This window comes from Haemaphysalis longicornis, unplaced genomic scaffold (genome assembly GCF_048455015.1).
Source record: "Haemaphysalis longicornis isolate Haplotype H1 unplaced genomic scaffold, Haemaphysalis longicornis Haplotype H1 scaffold_1, whole genome shotgun sequence".
In the NCBI taxonomy this organism is placed as follows: Eukaryota; Metazoa; Arthropoda; class Arachnida; order Ixodida; family Ixodidae; genus Haemaphysalis; species Haemaphysalis longicornis.
In genome coordinates, this window is record NW_027526203.1 from 469,348,303 (window position 1) to 469,366,963 (window position 18,661).

The 18,661-nt window shown below is 49.8% G+C and overlaps 1 protein-coding gene across 3 annotated transcripts in view; it reads right to left on the reverse strand.

The window, feature by feature from the left end:
* Positions 1-283: 283 nt before the first annotated feature.
* LOC144156241 (myosin light chain kinase family member 4-like) overlaps positions 284-18,661 on the reverse strand; it is a 241,332-nt gene continuing 222,954 nt past the window's right edge. For all 3 annotated transcript variants that reach the window (XM_077688152.1, XM_077688151.1, XM_077688153.1), the window contains 4 exons: positions 17,620-17,780; positions 13,437-13,589; positions 964-1,093; positions 284-600 (listed from right to left, as the gene is read on the reverse strand). In XM_077688152.1, coding sequence (XP_077544278.1) covers positions 424-600; positions 964-1,093; positions 13,437-13,589; positions 17,620-17,780 — 621 coding nt within the window. In that variant the 3' untranslated portion in view covers positions 284-423. The remainder of the gene's footprint in view (positions 601-963; positions 1,094-13,436; positions 13,590-17,619; positions 17,781-18,661) is intronic.

Sequence of the window (18,661 nt, forward strand, 5' to 3'; positions counted from 1 at the left end):
CCCGCTCAGTGAAGGAGCCGCTATTTTCTAGCCAGCCGACCCCATGCAGCGCGGCGATGCATGTCTCCCTTTTCTGTCGGGAAAGCAGCTCTTTCCGGCCACTACCGCGCGTGCAATACAAACAGGAAGCTTGGGGGATAGCCCGACCGAACCAGAACTATAGAAGCGCCACAGCTTCTATATAGCTACGCTACGCTGCGCTTGTTTTTCTTTTGCAAGTCCGTCGTCGTAGTCTCCGACGACGTAGTCGGCGACCCTGGAAAAAATGGCACTCTGAAAACGCTTCCAATGACGAGTCTTTATTAATGTGAAATGTTAAAACAAATATAATTTAAGGTCCCCGCGCCAAGATGGGCGCGTGTATGCGGGCGTGCTGTGCTAGTGGAACTAAGGAACAGAAGCAACGTGTCGCCGTCGGCGCGGTCAGTCTTTGCTCACGGCCTCCTCCCCGGCGGCGGTGGTGGATAGGGGCGGGGACGAAGTTTCCGGCGCGTCCTCGGAGCCGAGCAGGTCCTCCTCGTCCCCGTGCACTGCGGCGGCTGGCCGCTGGCCGCTCAGGTTGGTCATGCGGCTCAGCGCCTTGAGTGCGTTGCCGCTCTTCTGCCGATCCAGGAGGAGAAGAGAAAGAAAATCACGAGTTGGCTCGTGTCGGGTGGAAGAGCCCATTGCGCTGTTTGTCCCGCACGGGTAAATGAAGCCTAAGGTTTATGCGAGAAATTGATCCCATAATCCCTCTTGAAAGAATGCCCTGGGCGTAAGGCTCAATACTTTGATAAGGATGAATCCTAGGTATGCAGGATTGCAAAGAGGTGGCATTTCTACTTGTTTCTGAAAAGTCCTGTGGCAAATGAGGTACGCAGCTGTTTAGCTTGCCTTGCATCACAACAGCTATCGCAGTCGTCGCAAAAAGGAAAATAGCAATAGAAAAAAATTGTTATGCAGAGCCCTTGGGCGCATGCGTACCAGCCACTTCCTGCGGACGACGAACTTCTTGAGCTTGTCCGTGGGCAGCGGCACCACTGCGCTGGCGCCGCGCTTGGGCACCACGCGAAGCCACTCGTGCTCCAAGCACTGGTCCGCAGACATGCGCTTCCTGCGAACGCACACACCCGGCACAGACGACCCTTGGCGAGCGGCTCACGGCGAACTCCACAGGGGCTCACCCAGCACTAGTTTAACAGGCGCACTCTGCTGCGTACGGCCCGAGCAGCGCCCACACTGGGCTTCTTGCCGTTGCGTAGGCTTCTATTTCGGCACACGGAAAGAGAAAGGTCACAAACAGACAACAACATATAAGAACGCAAATTTGCAAGGTGGAATTAACCCATTTCTTCTGATAGGGTGAATCAAGTGAGTGAATAGCAATGTGTACGCAAAGCAGCAACGCATGCGGCGGCCATTTCGGTAATTGCAAATATACTTTGCGTTGGGTCCAAGAAGTTCCCAATGGGTACCACTGACCCTGGCTATCAGCAAATAATAACGCCGAATAATTATTTTCCCCGTCCGAAGCGAATCATCACGCTCTCACAATGAGGATAAGGCATTGAGGTTGAGAGCCGTCTTGGAGAAAGTCTTCACCAGCAGGGGTGGAATTCCGAGTTGCGTCCCCTTCAACAGCATTCGTTTGGCGACCGCTTCAACCGTGACCCCTCCCGGTTGCGGGTAGTGGGACACGTACAGAAGCCGAGGCCCCGTCATGCTTGTTCTGCGTCACATCTGCTCGTCTGACAATCAGGGCTGGCTCGAAATGGATGCTTTGAAGCGGACAAACCTCGTAATTCCGCCTTGGGTTGACAGGCTGGTGCGTCCGAATGTCCACATACTACCACACGCATGCGCTTGGAAAATGGGGAGAAATGCTCGATAATTACTACGGCGCAATAAAACAGGGACGAAGAAACACAACAAACACCGTACGTGTTCCTTCTTCGTCCGTTTTATTGCACCGTAGTAATTATCGAGCATAATGTACCAACCAACTCGCCCATATCAAGCTCTTGTGGAAATGCCCCCGTACCAGACAGGTGACGACAGTATATATACAAAAAGGTTGGCACTATTAATTTATTCCTTTGCCTCTTCACTGGAGGTCTCGAGCCGTGCTTTATTAACGCCAACGCACTGCAATGCTGGACCAGCATGCATGTTCCTTGAGAAATGGATGGGCTACCAGCCTGGCATTTCGCACAAGGCTAGAGAGCGTGGAACAAGGGAGGTGTCCTGTCTAGCACGGGCAGAGGTATGAGCCGCTGCAGTAGTTTGTCCGTCTCTGGAGCGCTGCCGTCTGGCAGCTGGTGCTATCTAGCCCTTGACCCCTTGACCTATATTCTCACAGCCTTATCTTATGCGGCTGCCTAGGAGCATTTCACCTGGCAGGCGTGCTTGTTTATGGGCACGTTGTTCTGATGCTTGCCTCGCAAGCAGCAGCGCCGTTTTCTCTATCCCGGTGGTTCGGGGGGTCATTTCTGTTGTGAAAGATGCCACGCATATCACGGGCTCGGTTCGTAGCCTCCGTATAACGTAAGTGTCGGCGCTCTGCCCCAGAAACGAACAGCCGGGATTATCACGAGTCAAGCACGGGCGCCCACACAAAGAAGGTATCTAAGGTAACGTCATGATAATAAGGCCGGGAAGAACGAACAGCTTAAGTGGCGCAGGCGAAAATACGCAAGTCGCTGCTATAGTAGCCGACCACTCAGATTGCAGATAATGCAAATGGAACGGAGGAACCGACACATTCGTCACGGCCGTCTTTCTTTACACCGCGTCTCAGTGTCAACCCCATAGATTGTTGGCACGGCATGCTGCAGGCAGTGGGTGATAACTGCTCTAGAAATCGCTGCTCCTTTATCGATGCCCTAGCGTGCGCTGTACACAACTTTAGTAGGAAAAGTGCTGCGCTCACAGCGGCCTCTGTGCGGTGCAACGTGCCTATGGCGCTCCATATAAGCATGCTGCGCATGCGCGCGTTAAACACGGTTACTGCAAAATCAAGAAAAGAAAAGCTTTTCTTTTTTCTGGTGTGTGCAACGGGTCAAGAGTAAGGTAATTGGCATGGTGTCGAGTCTGAACGAAAAAAGAAAGTCTAAATCGGTGCGTGAATGGAGCGCTGAATGAACGCAGTGGTAAAGTGATAAGCCTTACCAATTGTCCTCATACTGTTTTTTTCTGCTTTTCGGGACACTGCTGTCTTCTTCAAACGGGATTTCATATAGCCAAAGCAGGGAAGAGAAATATAAACACTTGTCCATAGTATTGTCCGAGGGAGCATCTCGCTTGATCATGCTACGTTTGCACTGTCGCGGGTTCCATGTTTGTACTATTTGAGTCGATGAAAATGAGCATGCGCATTAATGGTTTGTGCGTGACAGGCGGGTTTCTTCCAGACGAATATTGTCTGCACTACGACCGGTTTTATAGATAGCGATCTGGACCAGCCAGCCTGTGCCCATTGGAGCCAGCGCGCCGAGAACGGCGAGCTGCGGCGTTAGGTGCTGCAGAATTTATTGAACATGGCCATCTTCGCTTCACTGGCAGTCTGTCCGGATCCATATCTCTCTGCTTGACTAGCATACTTTATCGACTCGGCTTTATCGGCTTTACGTTGTGGGGATCCTGACGCCCAAGCCATTGCGCGATCACTGGGTTTGTAGCGTTGCGCGGCGCTTTTCCCCTCTCTCACCGAAATGCCGGCTCGTCTCGGCGCCACTGTGCACAGCCGAGCCGTCGTCTCAAACTCCTGCCTGAGGTGAAGCCTGCAGAGACCGTTGCGGCGATAAAACACTGTCACGCAGCGGGCGCTCCGCCCTGGTAGCGGAGCTAACCTCACCTCATTAGTCCGTTTGAACGATGCCCGAACCCGACTCTCGCCGGGACGCGAACGCGCGCCCTGCGCGGAGGTCCGTTCGGGGAGACGCTTGCAGGACGCCGAAGGCGTTGACCGAAGATATGTGACGCTTTCTTTACCAGCCGGCAGCAACTCTGTTGCGCCGGCGAAAGCCCACCAGCCCTTCCGGCTGCGGCCCGTGCCTAAGGCTGCTCCTGTTGCCCCTACGCTTGCATATAGTAAGGCCATACCTACCACTCGACGATCACGCCATGCGGTACGCCCCTGTGAGCGAATGGGCCCCGTCTCCATCGCTGCTGCGAGCCGATCTGGCCAGCACGGCGATGCGCGCGCGCACAACGTGCGCGCACCCCGGAATTTGCCCTGACCGAAGAGCCCACTGGCTTTGCGCCGACGACGCGCACACTTGCGCGTGGCGCCCCATCGCCCCTTTCAGCTAACGGGAAGTACGTACCTGTACTGTAAATTATGTAATTGAGACTGTAAAATATGTGACTAGAACGTTAGTATAAAATAAACGTCTTCCCTCCGTACCCTGGGCATATTCCTTTGTCGCCCCTACTCCACCTGCCCAACAGAGGCGGTGTTAGGTTGGCGCGACGGCGTTTCAGTATCGTGAGCGTGCTCAACTAGCTCGAACCCACGGTGGTTCCTCGCAGTGTGCATGAGTGCCTGTCTTGTGCAATGCTAGGGTTATGCATATTGTGAGGTAGAGAGACCACAACGTCGAGCATCTTTTTTGAGCGGATGGTATGTGCAAGCGCAAAATTTCACAGGCTGGGCTTGAGTTTGTGGAAAGCAGCTCCAACAGGACCATTTTGAATGTGGCAGCACCGGCATTACTGCTGAAAAACAATATTCTTCCAGTGGAGGGAGCACTGACGAAAACTTAACAACGGCTGCGGCTTTTTCGCAATAACTGGAGCCACGCTTACAGCAGCTACCTCGGGGTGGATTACAAGCCCAACAAATGGCTAATGGATAGGCATAGCCCACCCCAGCCAATGCCCGCCCTTAAAATTGTACCTATCTTCGGGAAATCTTTCTAAACCACTACCCGCGCATCAGAGAGATGGGAGCCTGGTGAAAAGAAATTGCCTTTGCTGTACGGCTGCTGGTCTTGTTCACCGGTATGCAATTAGCTCGCACTAACGTCACTGCAGCGGTCATCTTGGAGCACTGCATGCATGGTGGAAAGCTGTGAACTTATCTGCCGCTGTTATCTCGAGGAGCGCCGTGAAAGCTGAGAACAGTACTCCAGGGGCGGTATTCTCGAGTTTTGTCCCTTTTGCGTCCCTTTCAAAAGTGTCCCTTTTGGCGAGCCCTGATTGGCTAAAATCAAACAACCGGAAGTGACGTAACGCAAGCGCGGTAAACCTACTGCCAATTTTCCTCCATGCTGCCAATGTCCACTTCTCAACCGGGAGTTACGTCACGGTGAAAGGGACGCAAAAGGGACGTTTTCAAAAGGGATAGTTACGAGAATACCGCCCCAGAAAGAGCTGTGGTGACGTCACATGCAAGCTATATACAGTAGCCGACCTATCTTTCGGACCTGGAGGGGCACCAAAAACTCCCACCTCCCCTCGCGGGAACCCCTGAGTAGATGCGACGCATAGAGGGTTCACGTTGCAGCGTAGGACAGCGGAGGAACGGTGCTGGAACGATGGAGCGGAGCGGCGCAGGCACCGCGTTTTATAGCGCGCATGACGGTGAGGGTAGGGTGCCTGGATGTTCCTCCTCGCCCGCCCCTCCGTGAAGGGTGGAGACATTCTTTGCAGGGTCCCTCGCCGCCTCGACCGGTTTTCGGAGCCACCGACCGCCATTACCATCCCCGCTACTGCGGCGGAACCGCCGAATTGTGCAGCGGCCGACGTGCTGTCACTGTGTGGCCGCGATTAGCGGCTCAAAATGCCTGGTTGCTGCGTGCCTCTGTGCACAAACCACTGCAGGAATGGTTGGCGAATGTTTCTGTGGTGGTATCTTGTGCAATATTTTTAATTGATCAAGTGAAGGTGCTGAACCAGACACGTACTTTTGGGATTTCATTGCATCATTTTGAGTATTATAACGAGATGTGGCTGTGTGTAGCAAACTGGGAGACTGTTGCTGTTGTAATCAGTTCCCCTTTCATGACTTCTCGCTTTGTTTGGTTGTGTTTGTTTGTTTTTAACTTTTTACCAATTGATTCCCAATTCTTTTACTTTTAATTATTAATCGATTGTGAATCGATTTTTCTTTTTTATGATAGTTTTCTTACAAGTTCCCCTCCTCCATTTTTGGAGGTAGGTCCACTAGAGCTGTGCACGGGCCCGGGCCGGCCCGAAAGCCCGAGCTCGGCACGACCCGCCGGCCGGGCTCGGGCCGGGTAGCACGCAATATTTCGGGCCCGGGCCGGACTCGGGCTTGAACCGAAAATTTTGTCGGGCCGGGCCGGTCCGATCCGGCCAGGGCAGTTCCTGAGGCACGGCTATCCTGTGCAGCAAATTCTAAATTGTTGGCAAGAGAAAGTTTTTTTGTTGATATTTCAGGTAACGTGAAAACAAAAAAAAGGAAGTGCTGATTCACTACCGCGCCGTTAAAAGACATGATAAAAAAAAACGATTGCACTTAGAAAGCCTTCACATCAATAAAAGAAACGTCTGGGTCCCACCAGCTTAGTTCGTGCTGCTGAGCACGAGGTCGCGGGTTCGATTCCCGGCCGCGGCGGCCGCTCTTCTGATAGAAGCGAAAAGCAGAAACGCCCGCGTGTACGAGATTTCGGCGCGCGTTAGATCCCCAGGTGGTCAAAATTAATCCGGAGCCCTCCACTACGGCGCACCTCATCGCCTGCGTTGCGTCGGCGCGTTAAACCCTACAATCAATCATCAGCTTATTGGGAGAGAAGGGGCCAGGAAACGAGGACACTCCAGCCACCGACTACAACATGATTGTAGTTGCTCTCTCCTTTTCGAAAACAAACAGAACAAACGTGGCCTGGATTTCGCAGTGTGTGCAGAGTTTGAAGAACCAATTTTCTAAGCAGAGCCCATAATTATTTCGCGTAAGAATTTCTTTAGAGCCATGACTAAAGGCAAGAAAGAACTGAAGCGCAGATAAAATCATGCTGCCAACGTAACTAGAGGGAAAGACACAAAAATTAAACGGTGAAACCGGACGCATCGTCTGATCAAATTTCAGCAAGGAATGGAAGAACGCAAGGTGCAATATCTGTTGAAGAACTACAATAATAAAAAAAATCCCCTTACTCGGAATCATTTAAGGTATCCTCGGGTGTGCCTTGATTTCGAAGGCTGGCAATTACACGGCTACCGAAAAAAAAAAAGCTTCTAAGTGAGGATAAGTTGTACAAAGTTCGATCCAAGTTTAAAGGAAATTTAAATCTTAGACAGTCGTATTCGCTTTGTGCTTACGGTTTTTAGGTTAACAACAAACATCTTCAAGTTCATGTTAATATCCTGTCGGACTAGGGATGATATTTAACAACACTCTGGCGGGCTCGGGCCGGGCCCGGGCCGTGTCTCTATCGGGGCGGGTCGGGCCGGGCCTAGAAATTTCGGCCCATGCACAGCTCTAAGGTCCACCCCCTCACCCAAAATTAACTTGTGCATTCTGCGCCACTATTTACTGTACCTATTAAATGGCTTCGCCGATTAGGCATTTTTGTTCATTTACAAAGCGTTTACATTTGGTGCTTCTTGGCAGGTTTTTCTTTTTTTTTTCTTTATGTGTTAACCGCGGTACTTTAGATAAGCCTCTGCTATTTCGTCCATTCACTTTTAGCTTTCGTTTTCCCCTTGGAGAAATAACTACATACACTACTACAACAACTGAGTCCTCGCTTCGCCATTTGCGCATTATCTTGCATATACAAGGTATGCTTTTTGCGGCTATGATTTTCGGCAAAGAAGGCTCATGATTAATATCAGTTAACTGCGAAATCAGACAGACTTAGTGGAAGAACAGGGCGATTCATGTAACATACCTCTTCCGCGAATTCTTTTCACAATACATTGCCGGTCGAACGCACTTATATAAGACGCAACTTTTTTCGCAGATGAGATTTAACACCAAAACTAACGATCAAGAAGCGAGCCTCATTGATGCTTTATTATGCGTGTTACATTTAAAAGTCTAGAGACATTGCGCTGACTTAAGTTTACAAACAAAAACGTAGGAGACGCACGTATAGGCGGTGGGCACGGATGCGCCTCTGTGTGCCGTGTTTCTCCCGCTATTTCGTCTTGTCGACTTAGCTAGCGCAGTGTTTTCACTGTTAAGGCGTACAAACAAGCCCACAAATAAGTTCTCCTTCCCTCTGGAAGCGGTTTGTGGCCACGGAATGCGTGTGCATATAAGAATCCGATAGGACATCCCCGTGCTTGCAGCGCGCTGTCCCAGCGGCGGGGTTCAACATGGCGGCTTCCGTAGCAGACGACGCAGTTGTCTCCACCCGTCACGGAGGGGCGGCGAGGAGGAACATTCAGGCACCCTAGGTGAGGGGACGCGCCGGCGCCATTGCGTCTGCCGCGGCTATGACGCAACATCATCCAACACAATCCACTTTAATCCAATCATATCCAAATCCAATCCAATCCAATCCGAATTCATTCCAATGCCCCTCGCGAGAGAGTGTTCGCTATCGGAGAGGAGAGGGGGTGAGCGGCGGAGAGCGCAGCTGGCGCGGCGAGGAGAATGGGGGAGGGGTGGACGCCGACAACGCCGGATGGATGCAGGGACAAGGCGAGTGATTGAGATGCGTTCGCATCTAAAAATAGTCCGAATAAAATAGCAGTCCGAAAAAACCGCGAGTCCGCGAATAAAATGAACTTTGTTTCATTTATATAGGACTAAAGAAGTCCGAATGGTTCAGGACAAACCTTATGATGATATTGCTTATAAGTCAGCGTCCACCAGTGCCTAAAGAAGTGGTGTCTAAAACAAACTGGCCCCGTATGACCTGTTTTTGGCTTTAAAGTGCTTCCGCAGCAGAGTACATGCAAAATTATGGCCTCCAAAATCTAATTTTGTTACCCCGGTAGGAGTCAAGCCAATCCCCATCCCATCCGAAGATAGTCAGCTGGCTTAGGATTCAAAATGGTGTCGCCCTGGAGTCGCACCGTGGCTCTGCCGCAGAAAATTTTGTCCGCAAAATCGAACTTTTGGCTTTATTTTGTCCGAACTTTCCGTTGTTCATATACATTACTCCTATTGGACAAGTGGCGGTTCCTCGGGAAAGTCCTGATGAACCATCAAATCCGAATTTTCGGAGTCCGAAAAACGGTCGGCTACATACCATCGCTTCGCTGATGGGTTTACTGAAAGAATATGTCGTATGGGATGAGAGCGCGAAAGCATTTCTTTTGGCTAGGTTTATCACCGAGCCTCTTTCGGATGTGCATTATAGACTACAACGTCGACATCAAACTACCTGCAACTACTTATTGCAGAATCACTATCCATGCTTCTGCGATACTGCCTTCGCAGAAACCCAACCATGACTGCGGCCGAGATTTTCGATGCACGCCAGGTTTTTGTGTGTGTGTGTTTGTCTGTGCGATGCACGCACTATGGAACGCGTCGCAAGCCAGCGGCAGTTGACCGAGCACCGATTGTTTATTCCTGTTTTATTTTGTTCTGATACAGTATAAAGAACACCGCGCTCTAACTGCTTCATTGTGATCCCATGCAAGCCGCGGAAAAAGGCGTTCCGATTGTTCTTTGGTGTTTTCTTTTTTAGGGTGTACGCGCCGCCATGAAACGCGTGAAACTATATGCACGGCGCAAGAAAAGGGTTAGCAGTTGTGGGAGCTTTGTGCGGACGGTATCCGGGTGCGCATTACGAGGACGTCAGCCGGGTGCGTGCTTTACCCCTCCTAGCCACGTAACAATTTAGCGCCAAAGAAAGCTCTTCATTCAGCCCAGCGTCGAGCCCGAAGAAGGTGTGCACTCGCCCACGGTGAATCGGCGAGACTAAGCGCAACGAACACAGGAAAAGATGAAATAAAAATGACGGCAGGCCGAAGAAGCACGTTTACAGCCTATACAACTTGATAGGTGGGGATGAAATGCAGATCAAGTAGACGCAGTGCCGTCGGAAAGAGCTATAAATTTACCATTCCTTCCTAAAGAAAGCTGAGAGAAGCGTGAAAGCTGCAGCCTGCGCTGAAAGTGAATCTTATCGATCGTCCAACCTTCGAAGACCCAAATCGTCCGTTCTTCGTTTACGATGATTTTTCGCGGCGCTTTTTCACGCAATAAGTAAACGCACCCACGAACGATCTAAATTTACACGGGTACGTGGTTTATGCGATAGAGGTATACTGTTGTACTCCTCCTTCATGATCGATGCGTGTACTGTCTAATCGAGAACCGTTCCCTTTTCGCGATTTTCAAGTAACCGCTTTGACAGAATGGAAGACTGATTTCACGCATGCGCCGTGTCCAGAGATCTTATCGGAGCTTATCGTTCGACCAACCGGTCTATGGGGAAATGCGTTGGTTTTTGACAGGACGCCATTGGCTACCCTAGGAAAGCTTTCGCTTTAAAGACAATTGCCGTGGTTGAACGCGGTTTAGCTAAGTTTATGTAGTGATAGCTCGGTTTTTGCGCCTAGAGCGCGCACACAATTGCACAGCAAGACAAAACACAGATGCTGCTCGGCGCAGTCAGGCGCAAATGCGCCGTGAACTTTCACGCAGCCACGGCCTCCTTGTATCATTTCACGGGCTCTCACTCTTTCCCCGCACCCCTCATATTGGACGAACCAGCGATTAGCCGCTTTCACTGCGCAACTACTCGATGTCCTCGCTTGACCTTGGCTGATCTTGACCATCATAGGTTTGTACCTGGAGTAAAAAGCTTTCACTTTAAAAGCCCCACTGACGTGAATTGGGAGCATTGCGGGATTACTAGCGCAAATTGTAGTCTGGAGTCTCTATAGGCTATGTTTCCACCCCTTTCGCTGCGCTTACGCGACTTTATTGAGTAGAACAATCAATTAAAAATGCTGTCCCCTCTGCATCCTCCTTGTCCATTTCCTATGACGTTTCGTATGACGTCAAAACAAGATGGCTTGGCTTGACTGAGCTACTGCACGGCTCGCCGACCCTCAGACAGAATCAGCCAGCCCAGCGTTTAGTCGGCCGGCGGGCCGCCGCAATTCATTCGCTCACTTGAAACTAAGCCCCAAAGCGTTTGTGCCAGGAAGAATGTGCCTTTACCAAGTCGCTCCACACAAGCGCACATGCGACGCTTCGCTTACTGGTACGCTAGTATAAAAATCTTAGGTAAATTGAAGGCGGTAGAAAGGTCAGTGAAGGTAATATATGTACTAAGGAATTAAAATATATATCAACCGAAACTTTTATCGTGCAGCGCAAAACCGAGGTGCGGGAAGCACTTTTCGCGCTGGGTGATAGCACAGCGGTCAGCAGCACGACTACAAATCTGATCAAGCATTATACAAGAAATAGTCGTTTACGGTGCTTGAAATGCGAGAACTACATAAAAATGGAAACTGGCTATACATTATATATTTTATATTTCCGCCTCTGGCATCGCTGGCTAATGGCCGGGCGGTCTGGAGCACTAGGTATGTTGTTTTGCAAGTCGCAAGTTCGAAGCCAATTTAGAAGTTGTGGTTGTGTACAAATGTGGAGCGAAATCAAGGAATACACGTTTTAGTTATCCCACAAGCTGCGCGTTCACTTCCCTTTTGTTTGTTTGTTTTACTTTAACGAACATCTGATCACTCGGCGGACGAATTTTTTGAAGTATACAGTAAATAAGTTTACAAGCGATAAACGGTGTCGTTGGAAGAGTGCGGTATCTGATAAGGCCCTCTGATTTCAGTTTGTGCTAGAGTCTGCAGGCTTCTTGTGTCATATATGACGATGTTCCAAAGAAGCGTTTAGTCGCGGGCGCGGATTACTCTCCGCGCCCGCGACTAAACGCTTCTCCGCTGTCTCCGCGCTTACCTCGCAGCAAGACGAGCCAGCATTAAATTTTTTGTCGTGTGCTGATTCCCGCGTAGAATTTTGCATTATCCATTTATTTTGTAGAATGTTCTTGAAATTTAAGCCACATTGGCTTGTCCAGGGTACTGATCAATACCTGAGGTATGAAGCGTAACTGGAGGGGTCAGGTATGAGTTCTCCGCTAGATCATGTAAGCACACAAAACCGATTTACATCATAGTGTATGGCCGTAGCATGCCCACCTGAAGAAACGCTGCTTACGCGTAGACACTGATAGTAAATTTCGGGGCAGTGGAATTACAGTCGGCTCCACACACATGCCGGTTTCGCGACGCCGGCCTGTGGCACACGCCTGGCGCTTATACGGACCGAACGTACCGCACTAATATCGCGTCAGAAACATTTACACTCTCGTGAACACGCCACATTTGCGAACAAAGTGACTGCTCCACATAAATATGTGTTTCCAAAGCATAAAAGCGGTAAATCTCAGTCATGAACGTGTCGCAAAAGCAGCGGCGGCAGTGGTGAGCGGGCTGGAGCCTCCCGCAACTACTTTCGAAACGGGGCGCTAGAGGGATTTCGGTGGCGCCCCTACAGGCAGCGTTCGAGGCGTACAGAATCCGCGCGCAAGTCCCGCGCATAAGAGCTATCGACGGGGCTGCCGCTGTGTCTCTGCGTTGCATATATACCCACTGGTAGATTGCCTCTGCCTCAGCTGTGCGCACACCCATTCAGCGAGATTGGTGGTTTTTCGGACGGTCACTATTTTCGTTACAATCAGCGGATATGCGCCATCAGGCAATCGAACTTCAGTTCCATGAGCGCCAGCGATACAATAACCCATTTCCCTCTACTCCCCCCCCCCCCCCCTCCGCCCCCTAAAAAACTCGTTTAAAATAGCGCGCGTTTCATTAAATAACTCGTAGAGAATTTAGTGAAGGGAAGAACCCCAGCCAAAACAACCGAAATTCAGAAATTTTGATAAGCCCTGCTTGGCTGCACTATTACGGTCGTGAGGGCAGGCGGGTTTTCGAGCGTAAGTAATCGCAACAGGATGGAAGCCGGCACTTCGTGAACGCTACCATCGTGGAGGGTTCAGAGAAAAACCGGGGAGGTTGCCTCTAACAACAGTATCTTGTAATACCGAGACGGGCTACACAACGCAAAAATAGAATGGTAACTGCATCTTTGAGCTCATTTTAGGCAGCGCACTCCGATTGGGCAGGTACGCAGGTATACAAATGAACACAAGTAACGGTTGGTGCAAATTTACCAGAACCCAACCGAGGGGATGTGTCGAAGCCACTACCGCGCAACCCTATAGGAATCTTGTCAGGTAGCGTGCTGTGTTTGACACGGAAAAACAAGGACGCTGCCACCGCATCCGTGTTCGTTAGAGTGAAACAGCGCACGGGGCCCCCTATAACGACAGATTTCACCAGCTAACCCTTTAGGAAGCCCTTTTGGGCATCATTTCGACTTGCGCATTTAACATGCTTTCCAATTGAACAGGTAACCTGATCGCAGACAGCTTGATTTCGTTGAAACATACTTTCTGCAATGACAGTTCCCGTCTAACTGCAATTAGTCGGCGTATACGCACCTGGGGTTCTTGACGATCAGTTGGCACATGAAGTCCTTGGCGACGGCGGAGATCGTCTCGAAGACCGGGTCGTCAAAGTCGAAGTCCACTCGAACGATGTTGTTGAAGGTGTCCGAGTCTGAGTCGCCCATGAACGGAGACAACCCGGAAAGTCTGCACGCGCCGAGCCAGGGAAGCGTGGCTTTACTAAAGGGGCGCGCTCGGGCGGGGCGTCACACGATCGGCGTGGCTGCCGCTGGCGTCGTACAGATAGGCCCGTAACGATGCCGCGACGGTTTGGCCGCGCACATTACGGCGGAGACGACGAGCAAGAAAGCTGTGAAAGCCCGACGTGGACTTCTGCCGTGACGCACGACTCGCTTTTATGGTCGCCCACTAAATAAAGGCAGATAAAGGTTTTCCCCGCCTGGTGAGGTCGTGCCCAAGTCGCCAAGCGGTGTCTTGCGGTGCAGCGTGCGATGAAAATGCCTGTATTGCCTGCCGTCCTCAAATTTCACAGCCACTGCTTTTATAACACTACTGTGTTGACGACGGAAGCATTACAAATTGGCCTGCAAAAAATATTTCTCGGAGAAACTTTGTAGGAGAATTCGTTCGCGCAGAATTACGTCGTAGCGCGTGCAGCAGATATATAATGCACAAAATGCAGGTGCCGCGTTTAGACTCGACTAGAGTTCCTGTATATCGCTCCTGCAGGGAGCTTTATACAGGAAGTCTAGGCTCGACAACCAATGGAATGGGGAGATGATTTAGCGACGTCAGATACGCGCACCATTTCCCTTCCCCGGCAAGATTGTGAACGGGGAAAGAATCTGAGCGCCCGTTCCCGCTACAAGGGTGCATTGGGTACGCAAAATGTAGAGCTCAATTTCAGCGAAATTTCAGCGCGCGATTTCTCTTGGCATTCTTGCTCTAATGGCCGACCAGCACGGATGGTCGGGGTCACAACACTGATGAGGGGCTCAACTTCTCCGTGCATCTTGCTATATACTACGCTGATCGAGAACACTGCAGAATCGCGTTTGGATCTGCACACAGTTCTGAAGAGAATCTAGGAATCGTTCCGCCCACGTTTCACGCAAAAACCAAAAAGCATTAGGAACAACGGCATCTTGACGACACGAAAGTTCTTCCGAGGCGCGCGAATCAATAACGGGACCATTTTTTTTTTTCAGATGCAGGAATGTAACCAATTTTGGATTATTTAGAGCTGTATTGCGAGGATATTGTCCAGAAGTGCCTTTACCAGTATTTGCCACTTTCATTTAATAGGTATAGTATCGGAGCATCGGTCCTCGGGAGTGATCGTTCTAGCTCTTATTGCTGGAGGTGAAAGGTTCATCAGTGTCCAGTTTCAAGTTTGCGGTAAGAACCCTTTGACGGAAAAATACAAAAAAAAAAAAAAAAATCGAGCGTCCCGAATTCTCGCAGCGTGCGTATTCAAGGTGAGCCTCTGCTGCATGCAAAATACAGCATTTCTGCAGCAGCGCTATGAGGTCTCTCGACGGTGTAATCTTCTCGCCGAAGCTGCCGGGGTTGCTTCGCTAATGGCGCTCTTGCCAAGCGCTGCGGAGGAAAACTTCCCCGTGACTGGAAGACAAACGCGGTGGCGTAAACACGCGTACACGCTGAAAAGTACAACGAACAAAAAATCGCTTCGTATACAATACACTTGCAAAGGACGAACTTGAAGACGTCGGGTGATGTTCTTAGCTAAAACCGCCATGTCCAGGGTGACACGCGTTTAACTGGCGACCCCCGACTCTTCACTTTATCCGGGGGAGCTTTTTTTCGCCCCGGCCCTTTATCCAAGACGGCCACTGATGCAGTCGCATTTAGGAAGCGATGCAGGTCCAATTAGGAGCCGGATTTGACACTCGCGCAATTTCCTTAAAAGCAGCAATCAACGTCCTCCGCCCCGCCCAGTCTTTACTGCGCGCTGAGTTTACAGGCAGTGCGCTTCCCGTGTTTTCATGGAATTCAGCGTGCAACTTGATCTAGTTGTTGATTGCCATTTGTGCCGCGTTGCTTTACTTACGTCGAAGTGCTTTTCGGGCAGCGTATACGTGCCTGCTATGGCCGCTGGACTGATCATTTGTTTCACGCTTTCAAAGCTGGTAAACGCTGAATTAAGGCTGAACGAAAGTATTACAGACAGTATACCGTACAGACAGTGTGTTGTAATACAGTAACAGCGTAACTACTTTGTGCTAATGCAACAGTTTATAAAAATCACGCACCCTCCGTCAAACGACGACGATGGCTGAACGCGAGGCTTTCTCGTGACGGATTCTTTGGTTGTCGTCTAAGCTTTCCAAACAGCATCGAAAAAAAAAAAAAAAAGGAAATGTCGAAATGGAACACTCGGAGACATGCCGGCTTCATAACGCGAGACCCAGGTTCGATTCCTAGCTGCCACGGGAAGCGTTTTTTTTTTTTCTTTCCCTTCGGCGTTTTTCCGTTACAGACGTCATCAGTGAGAACACTAAAGCTTCGCTTTAAAAACCCACCGTACTACGAGAGCTCCCGAAACCTGTACTCAACGGTCATTCGAGCAAACCGAAGTTTTACAAAGCAGGGCTTTTTCTTTAATGACGTTTGCTACGGAGCGCGGTCGAGCGCGCTAACTGGTCGAGCGCACTACGGCACCCTGCCGGGTGCCGTAGCGATCCGGCCGATGTTTCTGCGCCTGTATGATTTTTGATTGTAGGGTTTAACGCGCCGACGCAACGCAGGCGATGAGGCGCGCCGTAGTGGAGGGCTCCGGATTAATTTTGACCACCTGGGGATCTTTATCGTGCGCCGAAATCTCGTATCTGCGCCTGTATGTACGTGAACGGCCGGCCTCCGCAGTCAGCAACGGCGTGGCCGCAGCAGAGCTGATTGCGGAGGCCGTGGTGTGGGTATGACGTCGTATTGATCGCGTGGCGTTGCCAGCGTTATAGTTGTGTCGGTGTGTTGTCCAAGAGAGCATATCTGTGGTTTACGCACTCGACAAAACTGGAACAGATCCTCCTTGAATGTCGTAAGTTTTTTCCCAGGAATTTTCGATAGCGCACGGGTATTTTTCGCCGAACCACCAACATGATGCAGGTTGCTGTTTCTCTTTCTGGAGGAACTTGTTAAAAATTCGGATAGTACATGTGAACAGCCACAAGGACACCCGGGGACGGAAATAATTTCATCCACATCAGCACATTTTATAAATATGCGCTCGCGATACCTGCCAGAATGGTTGAATGTGAACGGCACATCTTTTGGCTAGAGCCAACAGCCTTCACAATACACTTTTATTAATTCATCAAGAAGAGGGGGGCGTAGCCTCACTGCAAGTGGCGGGGCCGAATGAAGGGGGCTGGCAAGTGTATGTAAACTTAAGAAGAAACAAGCTGTCTACATTTGGCCAGAATTATCCATCCGACGTACCAGTCTGGTTGGTGACAGAGAAAGAAAAATGGAAGATACCAACGGGTATCTCTTAATTTTCTTTCACTGTCACCAACCATGCAGACTGGTCTCTGTCAAATGTTTACGCCCAAAACATGTGCACTGTGCGCTAAAAGGAGACCAAAAATTGGGCACGCTATTGCATGCTCTATAGTCTTAATCCGGTGCATATCCCGACACGAACAAGCCGACACTTTCGCGGACAACCACCGAAAAATTCGAGACGGTTGAAAAACATCCTATGATGCACAATCTTAATGCCTGCAGCCGCTGGAATGCGGTTTGCAATGGGGCAGAGGTGTTTTTCTTTTTCAAGACTTTTTCTCAAGGTTTATAAGACCCTTCCCATTGAGTTTAAGCTTTAGAAACTAAATTTAATTACCTTCAAGCACAGTGCAGGCACTAGGGCCCAATATTTCTTCGCCGTCTCCGTAGACCCGGGAAAGTACACAACGTAGCAGCAGCATGGTTTTTTATTTAGAGTCTCCCAGCACTATCTTGTGCCTGCACGAATGGCGTCTCAATTCTTGTTTCAGATAAAAAGCCTTCCAAGTTTACACATGATCTTCTAGAAAGTAACCTGCTGTGCAGCCAAAGCAGTACTGTGGCTCAGCTTAAAAATAAAAAAAATATCTTTTACCTCAGAAAGTAGAAAACATGTACGCAATGAGCCCGTAGGTCGACGGATTCAGCCCCAATCAATTAACACCCCGATTGAGATGATGTGTATACGCACAGAACGTAGCAGATGACGCCGACGCTCCACATGTCGGTGGCGGGGCTGACCGGCTCGTAGCTGACGACCTCGGGGGCCACAAACTCGGGTGTGCCGAACATCACGCGCAGGCCGGAGTTGGGCTCGTAAAGCTGCGCTAGACCGAAGTCTATGAGCTTGATCTGCGTGGGAATCAGCAGCGAAAACAAAAGATAATGTGTAAACTTCCCAGGGCGAGGTGTCGGTTAGTGAGTAAGCACTCTTGCCAGGGGCCACCTCTGCACATACACGCTTACGCATGTTTTTTCTTAAATGAATTTTCTTAAACGACCTTTATTAAACAAAGGGAATTTATTAATTAAATAAATTATACGGCCAATGAAGGCCATCGTGTCACGCTTTGCAAACAGACCGACGGGCAGATTTCTGGGGGAGTTGCCAAACACGGTAAATTAAAAGGAACAAGTCCTGTCTTAACCACTGTTCTGCAGCCGGTAGCCTGATTCCTTAAGCACAAGAAATAAGTTAGAATAAAGCTGTCCTGTTCGGAAAAAGAAATTGTAAATCTGACCGCAATTGCGCACTCAAATTGATAGTTCAAACATCGAAATTGCACCGGCAGAAATGTCTCGGGGTAGTGTTCGGGGGAGCTGCAAATGCCGTAAAAGGATCCCGTTGATTTGGAAATAATAAAAATGTCGTATTACTAATGTCCTTTCTAAACTGCGGTTTTGTCTGCCTAAAAGTGTGAAGTTTCTCATATGCCAGTCGCCGTTTCTGTGGCACTTTGTACCTTCGAACAAGGCGCTACTGCAAAAGCGAATATAACACCTTCATAAATGATGAAAATGCCGCATGTGATGATCACGCACCATTGTTGGGAAGGTACGATTTATTACCAATAAGTCCTTTTTATAAAACCTTACTATTCGAGCGTTATGAAATACATGCAAAAAGCAATAACAATATAGTTCGTAACATTTCAAATATCACGCTAAAACAACTACGCATGCACCATTCGCCAATTTGACCGCTGGGAAACAACGAATATACGAACAAATTA